Source organism: Dreissena polymorpha, chromosome 6 (assembly GCF_020536995.1).
Source record: "Dreissena polymorpha isolate Duluth1 chromosome 6, UMN_Dpol_1.0, whole genome shotgun sequence".
In the NCBI taxonomy this organism is placed as follows: domain Eukaryota; kingdom Metazoa; phylum Mollusca; class Bivalvia; order Myida; family Dreissenidae; genus Dreissena; species Dreissena polymorpha.
In genome coordinates, this window is record NC_068360.1 from 57,999,297 (window position 1) to 58,023,885 (window position 24,589).

Below are 24,589 nucleotides of genomic sequence, written 5' to 3' on the forward strand. Positions count from 1 at the left end.
TAATTATAAAACACAACTGTGGTTTCAATCCTTTTTACATTATACATGCTTTAGTATTCACACATTTAAACAATAGAGCACATACATCATACGGTACCTATTAAAAGCCAACTAGCATATTTTGCAAAGTTTCAATCGACCCTGCGAATAAAGACCACCTGTGAACAAAGACCACAACGACCAAATCCCTCGAGTGGTCGTTATTGGCAGGTTGGACTGTACTAACGGTTACTCGGTGACATTCACAACTCTCTCTGAAATTGAAAACACTCAACGCTCTAAGTACCATGTTAATTTCCCTATGTGATACTGAATATTATAAATAGAGCTTAATATTTCAGAAGCATTAAATACACACCCTTATTGACTCTTAATTCATTGCAGTTGTCTCCGTGATATATCTTTTGAATTCAAATCTATGCTATGTGGGATAATAAACAAGATAACAATGTCAAATTGAAGACAACCCTTTAGAAACATACTACCCTTTAGAAACATTCTACTCTTTGAAACATACTTGTCGCAGAAAGCCAGAAAGGGTCAAAACTAGGTCATAAGATCAAAAGAAATCAAGTGTTAGCATTATATAGGCCACTTATTTTAGATACTAGGTCTATGAGCGGAATTAAATAAAGCAGCGATGCTCAAGTTTAAAATGGTTCTTACAGATGTACTTGAACTGTAAATGATGTAACTGAGTCTATGAGCTTTCTTCAAGTTGCCGTACGTTTTCGCGTTATTAAAGCTTGAGTTAAGACTTAAGACCAACGTAATAAACGACATCAAGGGTTTCGTTTATTTATAAAAGTTGTCACTACTAAATTTTCCTTCTTGAAAAATGCAAGACTGAGGTCATGATTATGACATTCATATTGACGCAATTCATATTTTTAAAAAGTACCTTTATTATTCAAAATTGTACAGCATAAACTACATTTTCATTTTTGAACTTAGGATTATTTGCTTCATTGAGCAACATACATTTCACAATTCTATTCTATCAAATTAATATAATATTGCTGATTCCTTATACAGATGTTGTTCTGAATATGTTAATCGAACAACTGTGTGTGAATTATTAATAAACAAATTCTGACTTAGACCTTTTCCCATAGAACTCAACCTCTACCAATCCATACACATTGTGCATCTTCGTTTAAAAAACGCTTGTGTTTGATGTACTTTTTAAACACGCTTATAATATTTTGTAATCTTTTGCAATCTTGTATGTTCAGGATTCTGAAATGAACATGTAAGCAGAGCTAAATCTGAATCGCATGTATCAATATTTTGTCGCGCTCTATGTAAAGATGTTTTAATGGATTTTACTGAGGCGTGATGGGCATATACAAAAAGGTTCACAGGTTTAATTTTTGCCATACATCGACCATATTTTGACATCAATTAGGCTTGAATGTCAACTTATCAAGATCTGAACGTTATGAGCGTTCAAGCGGTCAAATGTATTGCCCAATTATTTTGTAACCTGTTTATATGTGTGTCCTAATGATATCTTAGCCTAGTTGATATGTAGATTTACAATTTAATTGGAAAATTGTCGATGGAAAATATAATATTTTAGCTGCAAGATATATACATCATCAATTGTAATTTATAGTTTTGTGTGATCAAATGAAAACCGAATAAATGAAGTAAAAACATTCGGAAAAGTTTCAAAAATTCTTAAATTTGTCGAAATGGTTTACACTTTAGCGGATAGCTGTTCACTTAAATTAACATAAATACTAGGGATGGCAAAATTATTCGAATATTCGATTGAATGGTCAGTATTCGAATAGCAGAACTGATATGAGCATATTCACAATTTTTTTCACACGTAATTGCCCTAATATTTAATGACCTGGAGCCGCTTACTTATTGGCACATGAATTCATTTGGGATTAACATGTTTGCTGTGACGTTCTTCGTGTAAGACTGATAACGCGGCCCGTATCAGCGTTGATTGTGCATCAATGCAATATACACACTCTAAGAAAGGGCCCGAACTTTTGTTTGTCAATGGGGTGCCAATTAACGGCTTCAATTGACTGGCGAATAATAAATCACATTAAAAAGGCGCTGTCACCACCGAAAGGCTTTGTGATGTACTTTGCATGACTTATTGATATGTTTCTTTTTATAAAGGTACATGATATCGTTATAAAATTCCAAATAAAAAAATCTATGACATAATGTTTTTCCTTATATTTGTTCTTGAATATTTGGTGTACTTTGCAGTCTTATTGATATGTTTCTTTATATAAACGTACATGCTATTGTTACTTTAAAATTCTATTTGTGCCTGATTACAGTATTGGTCATAGTATTAGCCGACAGCGATACAATTATTTGATAGCAATGTTAATAAACAGCCTCGTATTCAGCAAGCAGATATAATTTACAAAACAATTGAAGTTAATACAGATCAAGTTTCACTCTTTTCTGATAAAAAGGCTTTTTAAAAGTTTTTTTTTACAATTATAAAGCTACATTTTCTGTCTATTTCTCAACCCAACAATTTCATATTCAATTGTATTTCTGTGTCAATTTATGTTTAATATCCCTACTGGATACAAAACTGAGTAATAGAAGTTGACCCAAACCAAAATCGCAAGCTTTTCTAACATGCTTGCAGCATGTGGCAAGCTTGCGGCAAGCTTGCGGAGGAAGCTTGCGCAAGCTTAGAATTGCAACCTCCCAGCAAGCTTACAATGTTACAAGAATAAATGATGTGTTCCTTAATGATGCTCTGAGGAATCTGCTGTTCTGCTTTTTTTTATGAAACTCATTGCGAGTTGAAAATTAGCTTTACAGTTCAGGGCAGCAACAGTTTATTTGTAAAAACAGAGTATAAGCATGTTATAGCATAGTGATATCATTATTTACTTGTGATAAAAGAAAACCTGATAATTTCTACATGACTTATGACATGAAATTGATATGCTACAAAAATCAACAAATATCCGCTTTTATACAAAAAAGTAGGTCAGATTTGAATTGGTATTTTAACAGATAAGGTCAATGTCATTTGGCAATTTTCAGTTGCAAGTTTTTAGCATAGTTGCGGTTACGCAACTATGCTTAGGTTAGAGCTACATTTAGAAAACCGACATGGAACGGTTGACCATTATGAAGCCTTACCTGATAAAAAATCAGACGAAGTATCTGGATTCGCGCAAATTCTGGACGAGTGTTGTGTCTGTAAAATATTAAATGGAATGCCGTAAATGTATCAAGTCGGAAAAGAAAACGGATGGTTGCATAATGGTATGCGTGAAATAATGTAATTCTACCTATTTATTTTCATAGTTATGTTATTTTGTAACCATTCACATTCTTCACGATTTGGAATTTCCGTTTCTCAAAATAGAACATTTTGGTAGCATGAACCAACAAGGGAGGCGACGCGTGATGTCAGAAATAATTAAGGTTACAATAAACTGAATAATCGAGTCATGAATAATTGAGTCATGAAGTCTGTACTCTCTAAACCAGAGACCTATACTGTATAGGTCCCTGTCTAAACAAATCAACATATTTTCCTCGAAGGCATGTTTTTCACTTTAGACTGTTGTTCTGGTTTTATCGTTTGGAGATATTGATAGGGTAAGCATAGGTGTTCACTATTAAATACCTGAAATAGAATAAATTTAGAGATTAAAGTAAAAAATGGTACTGCAAAAGGTTACAATCCATTAGAAAACAGCTGAAAAATAAGGTGCAAAAACAGTCGATTTTGATTTGAGTCGAATTCTTTTTTGGTTTGAACATGACATATCTTTTTTATTTGCTTAAATCGATTCAGCTAAGAATGATTGTCAAGAAAAGGAATGGTTATGGGGGTCTCTGTGCAAAATGTTGTATTTATTTTCGCTCAAATTTGTCGCTTTTACATTGAAACATATAAGGAAACTATTAAGTATATTTTGACCTAAACATTTACTTCAGCAGCAACTTCCCTGTATCTTGCAACTATGCTTTCAACGCCATTGGCGCTCTCGTTAATACATTATGTGCTGCTTGTTGTTTTACCGTTAAACATTCCTCCCAATGATAAGTCCCTTGCAGACTTTGATCACAGTGGTCCAACTGCAAGCCATTGGGTGGAGACTTCATGTTAAACTTATTGGCTTCCACTACACCATATGTAAGCTCACACAGTACTGGTGTTGGTTTGTACACTGTCTGCTTTAGTGCTGCTCGGCTGTTGCAGTCTCCCTTTTTTTCCCCATCCTATGATATAATCTGAAATGTTGTTTATATATATATATAAGCAATATTTGTATTTTCATCTATGTTTGTTTGAAATTGTGTTGTTTTTCCATCAAATTGGCACACAACATTGACTTTCCATCATCCTTCTACATTTCCCACTGAAACACAGTACATTTGTACATAAATATAATTCAAATTATATTATTTAATAATCTAAACTAAAAAGGAATAAAGAAATAAAAATACAAACCTTTTATGCTGTTCTGTAGTATTCCAAAAACACAGGAATTTGGTGAAGAATCATCAGAGACCAAAACACAGTAACCGGCCACTTTGAACCTCTTTTGAAACAAACTTATTGTTCATTGCCACACTGTATTTGTTACACATTATTACACATTGTTTTTTTCACATAATACTCCCTTGCTATCAGAATTGCAAGGCATTTTCTTCACTACAATTTTAAGTCCTTATGTTGCTTGAAATTATACCTACAATTTAGGTCAGTCAGTTGTTTAAACACTCTTGATTCAAATAAACAATTAACTTCCTGTGAATTATTAGCAACCAATCTAAAGCCAGATGGTTTTTTAATCAGGTTCTTGTATGAGGGCTCGGCATTGTCAGGGAATATTCGGGCTGCAGAAAGCCAGGCCCAGGTCAGCTGGGGATCAGTGTTTATCCGATTAAACATTGTCATTTAAGTATCATTTCATGGAGTTTGAGACTGGGAAAATGTATTTTAGAAATTTAAACTACTATACATTTCTATTATAGTTTAACATGCATAAAAACTTGATTCATTTTGATGACATAAAAATATAATTAAAATAGTATTGTGTGAAACATTTAAAATGATGAAATCCACCAAATCTTGTTATTTATAAAACTTTAATGAAATAATAATTAAAAAAGAAGAGCAAAATTAGCCAAAAATAAGATAAATTAATGGTGAATTGAAATATCAGCAAAAACAACTTTTAGGTTCCCCAGTCTATATAATACTGGGGGACATAATTATTGTTTTTTGCCCTTTCTGTTGGTTTGTTGGTTTGCACAAACTTTTACACTTGGCAATAACTTTTGCAATATTGAAGATAGTAACTTGATATTTGGCATGCATGTGTATCTCATGGAGCTGCACATTTTGAGTGTTGAAAGGTCAAGGTCATCCTTCAAGGTCAAAGGTCAAATAAATGGGTCAAAAGCGCTCAAAAGGGGACATAGTGTTTCATAAACACATCAGTTGTTTTTACATGTATTTTTATTTGTGTCACATACAATATGGTGGTTATCATTAAATATGGAAACATAGCCTTGAAAGCAAGTCCTATTTTCAACTTCACCAGACGATGTTGACCTATTTATTGATTTACACAGCAGAGAAACACTGGCCAAGCCTTTGCGAAGAGATCATTTGGAAATTGTATCATCGAATGTCTATTCATTTCGAAGGTCAATGTTTCAGGGGGGCTTTTTCTCGAATTAGCCAAGAGATTGTTTGATTTTATTCATTCAGACATACTGGCGGAAAATTTATTATAAATTCGATTGGCTTCTGAGAAGGTCATGAAAGGTCAAAATTTATGTTATGTTAAACAGCTACGCAGAAAAATAATGTTAACCTGATTATTCAGATTCTGTGTTTCATGCCATTAAATTTGAATCCCAATATGCTGGGAAAGAAATCAGCTTCCTTGAAATAATGATTTTTGTTAACTTTTTCTATATTTTTGTACTTAAAATTTTTTACTCAACAGTTACTAAAAAGCATGCATCCAAAAAAGCTAATATATAATTTAGCTTCGCAAGCTTGCCCCAAGCTTGCCGCAAGCATTCATTTTGGTTTGGGTAATCAATCCAGCCGTTTTATGCGAATATTCAATTGTATGTTTTTGCGAATATTCGAATACCGATATAGGTATTTGATGCCATCCCTAATAAATACTCAAAATCAACGAATACAAATATTTCGCAAAATATTTCTTAAAACAAAGTACTTGTAAACCCATAAAAATTCAGTGTTCTTTATAGCAAAAGCCACAACTCCTACGCTAGAACTGGTATGGTAACATAGATTTAACGAGATCCAAAAAGCTCTTTTTTTATTTTGTTTGTGGCACACTATATTTATGCCCCCCTTCGAAGAAGAGGGGGTATATTGCTTTGCTCATGTCGATCTGTCGGTCGGTCGGTCGGTCTGTCCACCAGATGGTTTCCGGATGATAACTCAAGAACGCTTAGGCCTAGGATCATGAAACTTCAAAGGTACATTGATCATGACTCGCAGATGACCCCTATTGATTTTGAGATCACTAGGTCAAAGGTCACAGGTGAAGGTCACAGTTACTGGAAATAGGCATTTTAAGGATTAAGCATGGTTCAAACAAGGGAAACAACTACCGTTTTTGCATGTTCTTTTTGTTACAGCATTTGCCTCCCTTGTAATATATTTAAATTTTACCAAATGTAAGACTAACTGCATTTTTGTAATGCATACTACTACTACTACTACTATTGCTGCTGCTGCTGCTACTGCTTCTACTACTACTACTACTACTACTACTACTACTTCTACTACTACTACTACTACTACTACTACTACTACTACTACTACTACTACTACTTCTACTTCTACTACTACTACTACTACTACTACTACTACTACTACTACTACTTCTACAACTACTACTACTACTACTACTATTACTACTACTACTACTACTACTACTACTACTACTACTACACCGCCGCCGCCGCCGCAGATGCCACCACCACCACCGTTCACAGTGACAAAAAAGTATTCACACAATGGCTGCTACTACAACTTATAGCCCATATAGGGGGGCATGCATGTTTTACAAACAGCCCTTGTCCATTTTAATTTCCCATAACGATATCTCTTCATACGACACATACGAACACTAACATGGTATATGAGCATGTGTTGAATATATTGTCCAGCAAAAAAAGAGCATTTTGTATCTTGATAATTCTCAGTCGTGATACCCGACCACTTCTAGCGTTGACATTTTGGCTATTGCTGCAAGGAATATTGATTTTGTATGCGCTAACATTTTTCTTTTTCGAAATATTGTACGAAATATTTGTTGATTTTGAGTGTTTATGGGCTTTTATTTATTCAGTCTTCACAATTTGTTTAACAGCTCTTTCTTTTCTATCGTCAAAATATATTTTAAAAGTTAGTTATGGCTGATATCTTCAATAATAGCAAATTCGGAATTTATTTTCATATTTCCTTTCCAAATGGAAATAGATGTAAACACATTTATTTGTAAAAAATGTTTTTTTATTGAATTATGTTTCAACCAGTATCGCAGATGTGATAATGTAGATGTATTTTTCCTAGAAAAATATTGTTTTCTTAACAATTATTATTAAATAACTTGATAAATTTATTCCTAGTTTTTCTTAAGTTTTTTATATGCAAATGGTGTAGTTTTTGTCATCTCGTTAGGTCACCTGAGCACAACGTGCTCATTGTGAGCTTTTGTGATCGCCTTTTGTCTGTTGTCCGTTGTGCGGCGTCAACATTTGCCTTGTTAACTCTCTAGAGGCCACATTTATTGTCCAATCATCATGAAATTTGGTCAGCAATTGATCTCAATGATATCTTGGATTAGTTCGAAAATGACTACGTTTGCTTGAAAAACATGGCTGTTAAGGGGCGTGGCATTTATCCTTATATGGCTATATATGGCTATAGTAAAATCTTGTTAACACTCTAGAGGTCACATTTATTGTCTGATCTTCATGAAACTTGGTCAGAAGATTCATCACGATAATATCTTGGACTTGTTCAAAATTGATTCCGGTTGGTTGAAAAACATGGCCGCCAGGGGGCGGGCCATTTTTCTTTATATGGCTATATTAAAACCTTGTTAACACTCTAGAGACCACATTTATTTTCCAATCTTAATGAAACTTGGTCAGAAGATTTGTCCCAATCATATCTTGTTGTCTCAGGTGAGCGACTCTGGGCCTTTCATGCCCTCTTGTTTTTAATTTAAGTGCTGTTAAGCATATTTTGTTAAATGAATTCTTAGCATTGTATGAAAATAGTTCTGGTATGTTGAAAAACATGGCTGACATATGGTAGGGAAGTCTTCCTTATGTCGCGGCAGTGAAACCTTGAGAACATTAAAGAGGTCTTATCAATTGCTCGATCATAGTTAATTTTACTCTGAGTATTACTATTCATCGAATGGTTTTGATGCAATTTGAAAATTGTTCCGTTTCATTTTTGAATGAACCCAGCTGCTATAGGTGGGCTGACTGTTTTTTCTCGTATATGTCTACAAGGAAGAATTGTCAGCTCGGAACAATTTACGCATTTGGACCTCTATGATAATGAATTAATGTTCTTTGTCATTATCACTTTCAATACAAAATAAATGAGGTTCGATGGAACAACTTGAACATCTGTCCGCCTGTCTGTGTGTCTTAATGTCCGTAATACAAATGTCTTCTTTTTAACATAGAATTTTTAAATTACAAATATTGTTATATTTGATTTTATATATGCCTCTTAAACTACAATCTCAAGATTTATCATATTTGGTATGAAATATTGTTAAGCTTCTATCTACTTTGCTTAATCAAATTATAATGCTTGGATCAAAACTGGCCTAACTTAAGTGGTCCAATAGAGTATGTATACTTTCAAAGCAAAGTTACTTGTAAAATCCTCTCCTATCTCTTCAACTTTATTGTTACCCCTCCCTTATCATCATTATTATCATCAGTAGAAGCATGGTCGACAAATACTCTTTAAATTGTTTCTTTTTTCTGCACTTTTTTGTACAAAAAGTCAAAAACGAGAATATTTTTTTGTCTTATCCAGAAGTTGACATCACAAGCAATCTCATGTATTGATTGAGAGACGTTTTCATCAAATGTCTACCCCTGTGCTGATCGAGAGCCGTTGGCATCACAAGCTTACCCCTATCTGGATCAAGAAATGTTGACAAATGAAAAGTACTGGGTTGATCGTAAGATGTTGTCAAATGCAAATCCCTGTGTTGATAAAGAAATGTTGACACATACAAATCCCAATGTTGATCGAGAGATGTTGACAAATGAAAGCCCTTGTGACGATCGAGAGATATTGGTATCACTTGGCAGCTACTGTAAAGATCCAGGCATGTTAACATCATATGACAGTTGTTATAGCAAAGATGAGGGGAAGTTCTGGTGTGACACCTGCGGGCATGGTCTGGCGGACCTGGGTAGCCTGTCACAGCATATTTTGGAGCACATTGTTGATTCTATGGCGAACACAAATGACTCCCATGTCAGCCACACTTCTCATACAGGCCTTTTGATTGACCAGAAACCTATAACAGATGACGATGTCAAGAAAGAAATTGGGGACACACGCCTAGGTATGTTTAACCTCTGTTCTCATATTGTTTGCTCAAACTAAACTGCAGGCTGTCAACTGATTCTTATAATGATCCGTTTTTAGCTCTGCAGTATTCGGAACAAACCCATGGTATTGTCATAGCCAGCTCGTCTGCGTCGTGCTTGAACCTTAACATTGGCTCTAAAATCAAAGTGCTTCCACCTACAACTTTGAAACTTCATATGTAACTGCACCTTGATGAGTTCTATATGCCACACCCATTTTTGGGTCACTAGGTCAAAGGTCAAAGTCACTGTGACCTCTTATATAAAACTTAAACATAGGCTCAAAAACCAAAGTGCTTCCATTTACAACTTTGAAACTTCATATGTAGATGCACCTTCATGAGTTCTACACACCACACCCATTTTGGGGTCACTAGGTCAAATGGCAAGGTTACTGTGACCTCTAAAAAAAACTATATAGCTTCCTTTTCTTCTAACAAGCTTTCGTTTATTAGCTTATCTATTTTTTGAAAAAAAATTATGAGCTATTGTCATCACCATGGCGTCTGCGTCGTCGTCGGCGTTGGCGTCCGGTTAAGTTTTGCGTTTAGGTCCACTTTTCTCAGAAAGTATCAATGCTATTGCATTCAAACTTGGTACACTTACTTACTATCATAGGGGACTGGGCAGGCAAAGTTAGATAACTCTGGCGTTCATTTTGACTGAATTATGTGCCCTTTTTATACTTAGAAAATTAAAAATTTTGGTTAAGTTTTGCGTTTAGGTCCACTTTTTTCAGAAAGTATCAATGCTATTGCATTCAAACTTGGTACACTTACTTACTATCATGAGGGGACTGGGCAGGCAAAGTTAGATAACTCTGGCGTGCATTTTGACAGAATTATGTGCCCTTTTTATACTTAGAAAATTGAAAATTTTGGTTAAGTTTTGTGTTTAGGTCCATTTTATTCCTTAAGTATCAAAGCTATTGCTTTCATACTTGCAACACTTACTATCATAAGGGGACTGTGCAGGCAAAGTAATGTAACTCTGACTGGCATTTTGACAGAATTATGTGCCCTTTTTATACTTAGAAAATTGAAAATTTGGTTATGTTTTGTGTTTAGGTCCACTTTATTCCTACAGTATCAAAGCTATTGCTTTCATATTTGCAACACTTTTTAACTGTCGTAAGGGGACTGTGCAGGCAAAGTTATGTAACTCTGATTGGCATTTGGACGAAATTATGGGCCCTTTATACTTAGAAAATTGAAAGTTTGATTAAGTTTTGTGTTTTGGTCCACTTTAGCCCTAAAGTATCAAAGATATTGCTTTCATACTTGGAACACTCGCAAACTATCATAAGGGTACAGTAAAAAGACAAGTTGCATAACTCTGGATGTCATTTTTACGGAAATATGGCCCTTTTTTGACTTAGTAACTTTGAATATATGGTTAAATTTTGTGTTTCGATCCACTTTACTTTTTAAGTATCAAGGCTATTGCTTTCAAACTTCAAATACTTTCATGCTATCATGAGGTAACTGTACCTGGCAAGTTGAATTTTACCTTGACCTTTGAATGACCTTGACTCTCAAGGTCAAATTATTAAATTTTGCTAAATTTGCCATAACTTCTTTATTTATGATTAGATTTGATTGATACTTTGACAAAACTACTCTTACCTGACATACCATAATAGACTCCACCCAAACCATCGCCCGTGCCTCCCCCCCTCCCCCCCCCCGAATCCCCCCTATTTTTTTTAAAAGATCTTCTCACAAATGACCACCACACCCTAACACTATACCCCCCCTCCCCACCCCCTCTCACAATTTTTTTTTTAAAAGGTTAAAAAACAAAACTATTTATTTTGATTATTTTATGTTTGAAAAACCATCCAACCATCGCACCCAAGAATCCCCCCCACCCCCCCCTCCCCCCATCCGAATCCCCCCCTAATTTTTTTTTTTTTTTTTTTTAAGATCATCTCACAAATTACCACCACACCCTCACACTATACCCCACCACCTCACCACCCCAATTTTTTTTTTTGAAACGGTTAAAAAACACAAATATTTATTTGTATTATTTTATGTTTGAAATACCGTCCAACCATCGCACCCAAGAATCCCCACCCCGACCCCCCCCACCCCCCACCCTACCCCCCCCCGATTTTTTTTTCCTTTTTTTCGCTTTTTTGGAAGATAATGTAATAAATGTCCACACCCCCCACACAATGCACCCCTCTTCACTCCACCCCTCCCTCCTTTGTGATTGAAAATGAGAGTCCCTTCACCTTTCAAAAGAAAATAGATGAGCGGTCTGCACCCGCAAGGCGGTGCTCTTGTTAAAAAATGCACCCACAGCTGAGCGGTGACACGCGCTATGCGGTGCTCTTGTTATCGCCCGCCATAGACGGAGGGATATTGTTTTGGCGTTGTCCGTCCGTCTGTCTTTCCGTCCGTCCGTCCGGCACTTTTGTGTCCGGAGCCATATCTTGGAAGTGCTTTTGTGGATTTCAATGAAACTTGGTAATTGTATATATATGGATAAGAGGATGATGCACGCCTAATGGCATTGTACACCATCTGTTAATAACAGAGTTATGGCCCTTTGTATCTTGGAAAAATGATTTTTTGTGTCCGGAGCCATATCTTGGAAGTGCTTTGAGGGATTTCATTGAAACTTAGTATGAGTATATATATGAATAAGAGGATGATGCACGCCAAATGGCATTTGTACACCATTGGATAAAAAAGGAGTTTAATAATGGCCCTTTGTATCTTGAAAAAATGCTTTTTTGAGTGTCACTTTTGTGTCCTGAGCCATATCTTGGAAGTGCTTTGGCTAATTTCAATGAAACTTGGTATGAGTATATATATATATATATATATATATATATATATATATATATATATATATATATATATATATATATATATATATATATATATTTATATATATATATATATATATATATATATATATATATATATATATATGGATAAGAGGATGATGCACGCCTAATGGCATTGTACACCATCTGTTAATAGCAGAGTTATGGCCCTTTGTATCTTGGAAAAATGCTTTTTTGTGTCCGGAGCCATATCTTGAAAGTGCTTTGGCGGATTTCATTGAAACTTGGTATTAGTATATACAGTAGACTCTGCCAATACCGGACTCTTCGAATACCGGAACTCTCCCGTTTCCGGACGGTCGGGCCAGTCCCGTATTTTCTCCTTCTTTTTCTTTATTAAAAAATGTTGAATAAACCGAACTCTCTGAAAACCGGAAACCGGACGGGTATCTCCGTACAGTTGGTCATTTTCAACGTAAAATACATTGAGTATACCGGACGGTCTAAATTCTCAAGATGCCCGAGGCGTGAAAATAGCAATACCTGGGCCCCGTTTCATCAACGATCGCATCGCAACTTTAATGCCAAAATATCGCACATTTCTTATCGCATCGCAATTTGCGTTTCATCAAATATCGCATCGCCGATTTGAGTTGCGATATTCGCACATCGCCAATGATGAGGCTATTTTGCGTTTCATCAAAAATCGCACATCGCAAGAGCACCTGTTTTTTGCGATATTTTGCTTAAAACATGCGATCACACAAACCCAGTCGCAGACGGTAAAAAAAAATTCAATATGGCCGACGTGTTGTTTTTTTTTATGGAAAATAACGCGAGAAGGACAGAGCGGGAGTTCCGGCCCCGTCTGGAGATAGGCGGGGTTCGCGATATCGACTTTGTGAATCGGTATCGGGTAAACAGAACCACCGCACAGGAGCTAGTGGAGCTTCTGGGGCAGGATCTTGCCAGATCCGAACGTGGCGGAAAAACAATTTCGCCAGAGACCAAGGTAACATTAATGCAATCGACATGAATTTGCTAATTTGTTACTGTATATTTGCTGGGAGAAATTGACACACTAAGTACGGGGATTACGATCGTTATCAAGTACAGCAGAGTGCTGTTTTCTTACATCCGGTCTTAATTTGTTCTCATATCAACAGGTCAACACGGATACTAAAATGACATTGTATGATAATATAACCGTTGGATAGGCAGGCATAAATAGGCAAATCGAACAACGATTGAGTTGTAATTAGACTCATTCAAATTATGGATTAATTCAAGGCTTTGTTAACCAACAATATGAAATAAATACAATCTAGGTCACGTACATGTACAGTAAGTTTGAACTGGTATTTTTAGTATTTTGTATTAATTTATTAGTTGTTCACACATTTTTCATCATCATAATTGTTTTCCTTTTTTCTGATCTTTTCAACTGCAGAGTGGAGTCAGTGGAGTAAAGCTACTAGGGCCAACATGATCGTTTTTTTTTGTTTGTTATTGGTCTTTTGATTGTAAATGATATTTCAAGTACTGTGACCAAATTTTATTTATGAATGTTTTAACATTGTTGCTGCAGATCCTCGTCAGCCTAAGATTTCTTGCGAAAGGGGCATTCTATTCGGAACTAGCCGACACCCATGGCATCAGTCGCTCGAGCGTGTCCAGAACTGTGCATAACTTTGTGGAGTCTGTCAACAACAACCTGGACAATATTAGGTACATACTTTAACTGTAAGATAGATTTGATATAATATTATTGTACTTACAGTTACAAACAGACAATCTTAAGTCTACGGTTTTTCTTTTTTTATCTGTCACACTTTAGTGTCCATATTCATTGTCAGACTTTTACCTTATTTTTTATTTTTTTTATAGCAGCTCATAAACCAAGGTCAAGATCAGCAACTGCAGCACAATTTTTATTCTTATAAGTTATCTTTAATTTATTTTTATACGCCCGTATAAAATACGGGACGTATTATGTGAAACCCCTTGGCGGGCGGCGGGCGGCGGGCGGCGGGCGGAAGGCATCACTTTGTCCGGACTCTAATTCAAATTGTATTCATCCGATCTTCACCAAACTTGGTCAGCAGTTGCATCTAGTTGATATCTAGGCCAAGTTCGAATATGGGTCATGCCGGGTCAAAAACTAGGTCATAGGGTCAATAAGTGCATTTTCAAAGGGGCCACTTTGTCCGGACTCTATTTCAAATTGTATTCATCCGATCTTCACCAAACTTGGTCAGCAGTTGCATCTAGTTGATATCTAGGCCAAGTTCGAATATGGGTCATGCCGGGTCAAAAACTAGGTCATAGGGTCAATAAGTGCATTTTCAAAGGGGCCACTTTGTCCGGACTTTCCACAAAGCGTCTTCTCTTGGCATCCTTCATAATGGTCCGGCTCTAAGATGAATAAAATACAATTTGAAATAATTTATGAGTACATGGTCTCCCTCCTCTGAATGGTAACAGTATAGTAACATGTCATTTACTTTCAGCTACATATATATTGAAGAAAGTGCATTCAAATACTGATCGTAATGATTTTTTAGTGATTATTAATCACAAAAACTTAATGTGTCAAATGCTAAATGATTGTATAAAAAGTGTGAAAAGGGAAAAAATATTAATGGTAATGGTGGGATTGAACTTACATCCTGACAATAATATAGCCGCAATTTGACTAAAAACAGGTTAAGCAATTATCCCCCTCTTAAAACTTATTACTTGCCTTGAATTAGTTTTTACACCTTTGAATTTGAAGGATGACCTTAACCTTTCACCACTCAAAATGTGCAGCTCCATGAGTTATATATGCATGCCAAAAATATAGAGTTGCAATCTTCAATATTGCAAAAATTATGGCCAACGTTAACGGACAGACATACGGACGGACTGACAGTTCAACCGCTATATGCCACCCTACCGGGGGCATGAAAACCTATAATCATGGAGTAGGAAACCGAATATTTACACCTTGCTATTCATAATACATTTTAATTGTATAAATATACAAATAAGTAATTGTACAAATAAATAAGTAAGATGATAACTTTTGTTTCTATCTGTAAAGTGATTTTTATTATTGACTCTTAAATTTTATGTTATTCATGTTATATGCTTCAAACATGGGCCTGTTTAGTATAGTTGTAAGTGATTCATAATTTGTTATTGGCTTTACGGCAAAGTTTAAGTACAGCTAAGTTATTCATTTATAAAACTTATTACTACCATCATGGATTCTTCTTCCTATACAAACATATAAGGTATATTTACCTTCCAATCACACCACTTTTTCATTGAATCTTCTACGTTCCTCTCGTTCCCCCCTACGGAATTTATTCTGCAAAAGTTTCAAATTAAACAAATGAATACATCTCAATATGTTCTTTCATTTTTTACCAAAAATAGTGGTAGGAGTGAGGGAGAGTACTTGGAAGTCTATATAAGTACAGTAGACATGGTCAATTTATTTTGTTATATTTAATATATAATTCATACAATATATCAGACTATTTCAAGCCAACACTATCAAAAGGTAACCAGTTGTTACTCCCCATGGACGTCACTCCCCATGAACATGCAGTTTGTTAAGATTACAGATTAGATTACAAGGTATGATCACATCTTTCCATGGGCACTTGCACTTTGATGTTAAAACAATTAATACGTTTTTATTCATTAACACTTCATTAAAAGATCAATTCCATTTTTCAGGGTAATTATAGATCAACTAAACTTAGGAGGAGGACAAATTTTCATTAGTGTGAATATACCCTATCACAATGTCAAGGAATATCAATGCTGAAAAGTAAACAATTTCAAAATATTTCTTTCTGTGCATGGCAGTCACGCTGCATTTGAAATTCGTGATTTTAGATTATTAGGATAATCATTACACACAACCTGTGTAACGTTAATGTGTCCATACCAATTTAATTATGTTTCAAGATGGTCCTCCATTTAATGTAAAAAGAACAAGAAAATTATGACCATGTCAATGTAAATTTTAACTCACGATTGGACGATGTCCGACCATGCACGGTCTTTGTCTTTCTTTGATAATGTGCCGGACAATTTGCCCCACAACACTTCATAATTTTGTTTGACGCCCTCGAGCAGTTCCTCGAGTTCTCTTGGCTGCCAAGAGGCGCTCCTATTCTCTACGAGATCTGCCATTGTTGTTGTTTGATCGTCTGTCAAATATGACAGGTGGCGCGAGATTCAGCAGGTGCCCGTTTTTTACGTCATTTTGATAGTAGACTGTGAGCGATTATCGCTCATAGCACTAAACTACCGGCAAACTACCGGCAAGAATCTGCGATATGTTTGATGAAACGCTTTTTAAAAAATATCGCAATCGCAGGTAAAAGATCGGCGATCGGCGATAATATCGCATCGCAAATTTTGATGAAACGGGGCCCTGGTCAGCACAGTGAGTGTGTTGTCACACATTTTGCTCGGGCAATTATCGATAATCGGATTAAACATACCATAAAGGTGTCAAATCGTTACCGCGCTATGGGAGTCCGATTATGTTATGTAAAACAAACTGTGAATGTCTATAATAGACGTGCTGTAACACCAAAAAGTGATTGACTCGATCGTTTTATTAATTATTTATTATCGCCTATGATAAACAATTTAATTAAAAAAATTAATGCATGCCGTTGCGACGATCACTTTCTTGTGATCTTCTCGAGTATTTTAAAAGATCTTATAGCCATGTTTTTAACGCTTAAATGGTTGTTTAATTGTTTGTCAGATAAACTGTTAGAAATATGATAAATATCCATCCATCTGTATGCAAATTCATTCATTGCCGTTTACTAATTTCGAACGCATCTAAAATGTCGCAGCCTCCAGCTAAACGCAGACGCGTAGAGCTAACGTTAGAGAATGGCGTCTTCCTGGTAACGGCAGACACCCTCCCCAACATTGTAGAAAATAAGATCGTAAAGGAGAAATGTGCTTTCAAGCAGAGAGTGATCTTGGACTTTTTCGTGAAATCGTAAACTTCAAGAATTTGTAGGTTTTGAGATTATGAATATCTTAAAAATAATTATGACGCTGTTTTTTGCGTGTGTGTATGTTTTATGAAATGTGGTACATGTGAGTTTGAATAATAAATCGTGTATCTACAACAATCTTATATGTGGCGTCACTCGCCTATATGACAAAATCCACGTACTTACATGCATAAAGCACCACGCTCACTTTGGGATTAATCAAATCAAGTCGGTATGGAATTTGTTTTGCTTTTAATCGATTAAAAACACATTTTTTAAGAATGCAATTAACATCATCAGTACCTGCGTACAGTTATCACATGGTACATGTAAATGTATATGGTTTGTTTTATTTCTATGTGATTCTGTACACAATGCATACCATGTATATTTCGGCAATATGAAAACTCTTGGTAAACCGGAACTCTCTGAAAACCGGACGATCAGGCCGGTCCCGAGACTGTCCGGTTTACAGAGAGTCTACTGTATATGGATAAAAGGATGATGCACGCCAAATGGCATTGTACACCATTGGATAATAAAGGAGTTATGGCCTTTTGTATCTTGAAAAATGCTTTTTTGAGTGTCACTTTTGTGTCCTGAGCCATATCTTGGAAGTGCTTTGGCGGATTTCAATGAAACTTAGTATGAGTATATATATGGATTAGAGGATGATGCACATTTAATGGCATTGTACGCCATCTGTTAATAACAGAGTTATGGCCCTTTGTATCTTGGAAAATGATTTTTTGTGTCCAGAGCCATATCTTGGAAGTGCTTTGGCGGATTTCATTGAAAACTGGTATGAGAATATATATATGGATAAGAGGATGATGCACGCCAAATGGCATTGTACACCATTTGATAATAAAGGAGTTGTGGCCCTTTGTATCTTGAAAAAATGCTTTTTTGAGTGTCAAATATAACACTTTTGTTCCCAGAAGCATATTGGTGGGGGATTTCAATTCAACGAATTTTCTTGTTCTATTTTAGAATGTTTTTCCTGTATTTTTGGCAACAAAGGCCTTTTATGCAACTTACATTTCATTGTATTAACTTCTTTATTTATTATTTTTACGATAAGATGATTTTTTGTTCCCTAAAATCTTATAAAATTCAAATTATTTTCTTTTTGCAGATTGTCTTAGTAGGCGTTTTTGTGAAGAACAACATATTGAGCACATAAGAGTTTTCATTAAACCAGAAACAAAACAACATATCAGTTAAGACAATACTATAATGTCAGGCCTATACATTATTTTTACGCCCCCGAAGAAGGGCATATAGTGATTGGACTGTCCTTTCGTCCGTCTGGATGTCACACTTTGCGTTTAGGTTTTTCGAAAAATGCTCATAACCTCTATGTCGCTTCAGATAGCAATTTCATATTTTGCATGCATGTGTATATGGACAAGGCATTTCCATACGCACACAAATTTTGATCAATGTGACCTTGAACTTAGGATCGACATTTAGGTTTCAAAATCTGCGCTTAGGTTTCGAAAGAAGCTCATCACTTCTTCAAGCGTTTATAGGGGCCATAAGTCATCATATGGTGACAGCTCTTGCTAAGTTTTTTTTAGCTCACCTGATTGCTCAGGCTTTTGTGACCGGTCTTTGTCTGTCTTCCGTCCGTCCGTCCGTTCGTCGTCCACATTTGGTTTGTAAACACTCTAGAGGCCACATTTCATGTCCGATCTTCATGAAACTTGGTCAGAAGATTTATCCCAATGATATCTCGATCAGGTTCGAAACTGGGTCATGCTGGGTCGAAAACTAGGTAACTAGGTCAAAAAAAAGAAAAACCTTGTAAACACTGTAGAAGTCACATTTCATGCCCAATCTTCATGTTACTTTGTCAAAATGTTTGCCTTAATGATATGTTGGTCGAGTTTAAAAATGGTTCCGGTCCGTTGAAAAACAATGCCGCCAGTGGGCGGGGCAGTTTTCCTTATTTGGCTATAGTGAAACCTTGTAAACACTCTAGAAGTCACAATTTTTGCCCAATCATCATGAAAGTTGGTCAAAACATTGGCTTAATTGATATCTCGGACGAGTTCGAAAATGGTCCAGATCAGTGAAAAAACATGGTCGCCAGTTGTCAGGGAATTTTTCTCTAAATGTATATAGTGAAAACATGTGAACACTCTAGAAGTCACATTTTTAGCCTAATTTTCATGAAATTTAATCAGAACATTTGTTTCCTTGATATGAGAGTTGAGTATAAAAATGGTTCCGGTCAGTTGAATAACATGGCTGCCGGGGGCAGTTTTCCTTATTTGGCTATGTAGAAACGGTTTCTATAGTGAAACCTTGTAAACACTCTAGAAGTCACAATTTTTGCCCAATCATCATGAAAGTTGGTCAAAACATTTGTTTTATTGATATCTCGGACGAGTTTGAAAATGGTCCAGAGCGGTGAAAAACATGGCCGCCTGTGGCGGGGCATTTTTCTCTATATGTATATAGTGAAAACATTAACACTCTAGAAGTCACATTTGTTGGTCCAATTTTTATGAAATTTGATCAGAACATTTGTTTCCTTGATATGAGAGTTGAGTTCGAAAATGGTTCCAGTCAGTTGAATAACATGGCTGCCGGGGGGGGGGGGGTGGCAGTTTTCTTATATTTATATAGTAAAAATGCTTGTGATCACTCTAAAAGTCACATTTTTTACCCAATCATCATGAAACTTGGTGAAAAAAATATTGGTTTTATATATATCACATAATTAATGCCATAATTATTGTCCTTAGATTTTCCAAATTTTCATTATATTATACAAAAACACTAGAGGTTACAATTTTGTTTCAGATTACATGAATCTTGGTCATAATATTTATTTTTGTAAGCAAAGTTTGATGTTTGGTAAGGGGGGGGGTTCAACTCAAAATATTGGTCACCAGGTCAAATCTTACAAAAACAAAAACACTCCATATGGCAGAGTTTTGGTTCAATAATGATGAAACTTGACCAGGATGTTTGTCTGGACAATATCTAGGTCAAGTTTGACGTTTGGTAAAGATTGAATGAACCGACTCCTCTCAGGTGAGCGAACTAGGGCAATCTTGGCCCTCTTGTTTTAAGTTTTCCTAAATTATTGGTACTTGTCTAATGTTTTAAGTGAAGATATTGCAGTTTTGTATAAAAATGTTTTATTGAAGTTTTGTCATATTTTATCAAGAATTATTATGTATACCAATGTTTTTAAACGCATATGACAATTCAACGTTGTGAGTCAATCAATTCATCAGGGTTTCCTTAGGAATGTATGGTTGAAAAATGGAAACGACTTCCATTTCTGGCAAAACTGTCTGCCTCAGCAATATGCTATGGAAATATAACAACTATTTGTACATGTTACTATAACCTTGCCTTTCATTGCAATATTTATGCCCCCCTTCGAAGAAGAGGGGGTATATTGCTTTGCTCATGTCGGTCGGTCGGTCTGTCGGTCCGTCCACCGGTGGTTGTCAGATGATAACTCAAGAACGCTTGGGCCTAGGATCATGAAACTTCATAGGTAAATTGATCATGACTCGCAGATGAACCCTATTGATTTTGAGGTCACTAGGTCACAGGGCCCTCAATTTTTCAAATCCACGGCCGAAATTCGGCCGCATTCCCCCCTGAAAAGTATACTTTTTTCCCCTTTTTGGGGAAAAAATTCCCCTTAAAAAAAAAAAAAATTATAAATAGATGTCTCATGATTATTATATCTCAATTCTATTTTAATTTAATCTTGTCAAACATACTTAATTATGAAATAAGCAATGAATATAGTGCAAACATGTACAAATGTAATAATTAGATAGTAAGTAAAAAATCCCCCAAAAAGGGAAAGTCGCGAAAATTCCCCCTGCTATGGTTAGCGACCCACTTCCCCTAAAATGGATTGAGGGCCCTGTGTAAAAGGTCAAGGTCACAGGTGAAGGTCACATTTACTTGAAATAGGCATTTTAAGGATTAAGCATGGTTCAAACAAGGAAAACAACTACCGTTTATGCATGTTCTTTTTGTTACAGCATTTGCCTCCCTTGTAATTTATTTAAATTTTACCAAATATAAGGCTAACTGCACCACCACCCAATGGCTGCTACTACAACTTATAGCCCATATAGGGGGGCATGCATGTTTTACAAACAGCCCTTGTTAATAAAAAGCATTGTTTACTCAGATTAATATTTTACCTTCATAGAGATAAAATCTGTTAAATATATGTTTGTTATTTTAAGGGGCTCCAGACATCAACCAGCCTGCTGAGAGTCAATATACATGCTCCATATGCGGGGAAGTGTTCTTAGAGATGCAGGAGTTTAAAAGACACCGACATGTCCACAGTGGAGCCATCACAAAATCTCCCAATGGAAGCTCTCCACAAGTCAAACAGGAAATGATGAAAAGTGAACGGGGCCATAAGTCCAAGGTATGCTACAGTCGATTTATTGTATCAAGCAATCTGACTGAGCCTATACGGATTCACAACAGAAATCGACAGCATCGCTGCACTTTTTGTGCAAAGGGATTTGTCTCCAGTTCTAAACTCACTGAGCACATCAGGATTCATACGGGAGAGCGGCCACACAGTTGCAGTGTTTGTGGAAAGGGATTTGTCTCCAGTTCTAACCTCATTAAGCATATGAGGATTCACACGGGAGAGCTGCCACACAGTTGCAGTGTTTGTTGGAAGGGATTTGTCACCAGTTCAAACCTCACTCAGCATATGAGGATTCACACGGGAGAGCGGCCACACAGTTGCGGTGTTTGTGGAAAGGGATTTGTCTCCAGTTCTAAACTCACAAGGCATATGATGATACACTCGGGAGAGCGGCCATACAGTTGCGGTGTATGTGGTAAGAAATTTGTCGATAGTTCCTACCTCACTGATCATATGCGGATTCATACGGGGGAGCGGTCACATAGTTGCAGTGTTTGTGGAAAGGGTTTTGTCTCCAGTTTTAAACTCACAAGGCATATGAGGATTCACACAGGTGAGTTGCCACACATTTGCGATGTTTGTGGAAAGGGATTTGTTTCCAGAACTCAACTCACTGAACATATGAGAATTCACACAGGAGAGCGGCCACACATTTGCAGTGTTTGTGGCAAAGGATTTGTCGCCAGGTCTAACCTCACTGAGCATATGAGGATTCACACGGGAGAGCGGCCACACAATTGCAGTGTTTGTGGGAAGGGATTTGTCTCCAGTTCTAAACTCACAAGGCATATGCAGATTCACACAGGAGAGCGGTCACACAGTTGCAGTGTTTGTGAAAAGGGGTTTGGCTCGAGTTCTAAACTCACTGAGCATATGAGGATTCATACGGGAGAGCGGCCACTCAGTTGTAGCGTTTGTGGAAAGGGATTTGCCTCCAGTTCTCATCTCACTTACCACATCAGGATTCACACGGGAGAGCGGCCACACAATTGCAGTGTTTGTGGGAAGGGATTTGTCATCAGGTCGAATCTTACAAAGCATATGAGGATTCACACGGGAGAGCGGCCACACAATTGCAGTGTTTGTGGGAAGGGATTTGTCACCAGGTCTCACCTCACAAAGCATATGAGGATTCACTCGAGGTAATGGCTACACATTTGCAGCATGTGTGGAAATGACCTTGCTTCTGCCAATGTTTCAATAGGCATATAAGGATTCACTCGGGAGAGAAGCCACACAGTTGCAGCGTACGTGATAACGGATTTGTTTCCAGATCTCAACTTATTGAGCATAATTATGAGGATTCACACAGGAGAGGATCCACACATGTGCAACTTGTGTTGAAAGGACATAGTTACACTAATGTTAATTATTACCTATTGATTAGAACCATACATTTAATGATTGTAATGTATATCAAAGGATTTGCACCGATCCATACACACAGTTGATTTGGTGGAGAATATCAATTCAACAAATGTGAATTTGCTTGTTTGAAAAGGATTCGACTCCAGCTCTCACCTCAGTATTCATATGGCGATTTACAGTAGAGAGCGGATTCACTTTTGCGGTGTTTGCGGAAAGGGATTCGTCTCCAGCTCCCACCTTAGTCTTCATTTAAGGATTTACACGACATGCTTACTTCACTGGGTGCCATGAGTAATGCTTGTCATGTTTATGTCATTCATACTGACACGATTGAAAGTGCAAAAAAGTACCCTTAGTCTGCATCATGTTATCGCATGAACTACATAAATTGTGTGTCCTCTAACTTAACATTTTAATTGTTACGTAAAGCATGTCTCATGACACTTTATGATGCAGAACTTGCAGTGCTTTCCACAGGATTTTTGTCAGGCGCCCCGGGGCTGAAAGGAGTGGTTCGGGAGGGGTGTGCCCTCCCGACGTAGATTTTTAACTTTTCAATTCACGTTCTGTGGTGCGTTATACCTCAAAGAAAAAAAGCGTCAATAGACGTCATTTGATGCGCTATGACTCTTCAAGAAAATCCCCCAGTCATTTAAAAATATGTTATAAAACTTTCCCGCACAGATAGTAAAATCCCGTCACGAACGATTCCCCAATACATCCGTTTCAACCCGACTCTATTACTGTATACTTACTTCTTTTCAAGTTTCTATTTATTACCCGGTAATCCCGTTTATTCCGTTTTTATAAATCACTTTCCGGTAAATATTTTCGATAAAAACTCTCAATTATTTATTTAGCACAAACCTTGCCATTTTTCTATAGTATCAAATATATTTTAAGTGACTATTTATAGATTTGATTAAATATTGCCTCTGAACATGCGTCCATCCCCTGACGTATTGTGTGCTTGTTAAAACGCTCAATACATGCACGCTATCTATGCAAATGACGCGACGTTGTACATGCTGCATAATTCATCAGTCTTCTAAGTATCGATTATCGGACGAAATCTTTACAAGTGTGCGTAATTAATTCAACGAAAATTTGTTAAAGCGCGTTACGTGTCGAATAAATGTCAGAAAAACGAGGTGAATCAGTTCTATAAATGGACATGATAAAATATACATGTACTGGAATTAAATTGTTATCGCATAATTGTAACCGGGAGTTATTTGCACAACTTACTCGCTATAAGTAATTAATTTTCTACCACTTGCAATTAATTTTTCGTATTATTTATGAGTCATAGGTAAC

General features: G+C 36.4%; 2 protein-coding genes across 3 annotated transcripts in view; both read left to right on the forward strand.

Annotated features, from left to right (window-relative positions):
* LOC127835709 (zinc finger protein 429-like) overlaps window positions 1–23,889 on the forward strand; it is a 38,537-nt gene extending 14,648 nt beyond the window's left edge. The window contains exons 5-8 of the mRNA XM_052362147.1: window positions 4,814–4,874; window positions 9,119–9,620; window positions 21,702–22,933; window positions 23,018–23,889. Of these exons, the coding sequence (XP_052218107.1) occupies window positions 4,814–4,874; window positions 9,119–9,620; window positions 21,702–22,933; window positions 23,018–23,050 (1,828 nt within the window). The 3' untranslated portion in view covers window positions 23,051–23,889. The remainder of the gene's footprint in view (window positions 1–4,813; window positions 4,875–9,118; window positions 9,621–21,701; window positions 22,934–23,017) is intronic.
* LOC127835217 (putative nuclease HARBI1) lies at window positions 13,132–14,365 on the forward strand. 2 transcript variants are annotated; one of them, XR_008028415.1, is made up of 2 exons: window positions 13,132–13,789; window positions 14,034–14,365. XR_008028415.1 is itself a non-coding variant. In XM_052361541.1 (2 exons), exons 1-2 carry the CDS (start codon window positions 13,245–13,247, stop codon window positions 14,184–14,186), a joined length of 366 nt encoding a protein of 121 aa, XP_052217501.1. In that variant the 5' UTR covers window positions 13,132–13,244; the 3' UTR covers window positions 14,187–14,365. The 2 variants fall into 2 exon arrangements, 1 of the variants encoding a protein (XP_052217501.1); XM_052361541.1 differs by having other exon boundaries at window positions 13,132–13,457.
* Window positions 23,890–24,589: the final 700 nt, after the last annotated feature.

Bases quoted from the DNA above. Each gene is read 5' to 3' on its own strand.
- LOC127835217 (XM_052361541.1), top strand. From the start codon at position 13,245: ATGGCCGACGTGTTGTTTTTTTTTATGGAAAATAACGCGAGAAGGACA. The intron at 13,458-14,033 runs GTAACATTAATG...TTGTTGCTGCAG, and splicing joins CAATTTCGCCAGAGACCAAG to ATCCTCGTCAGCCTAAGATT.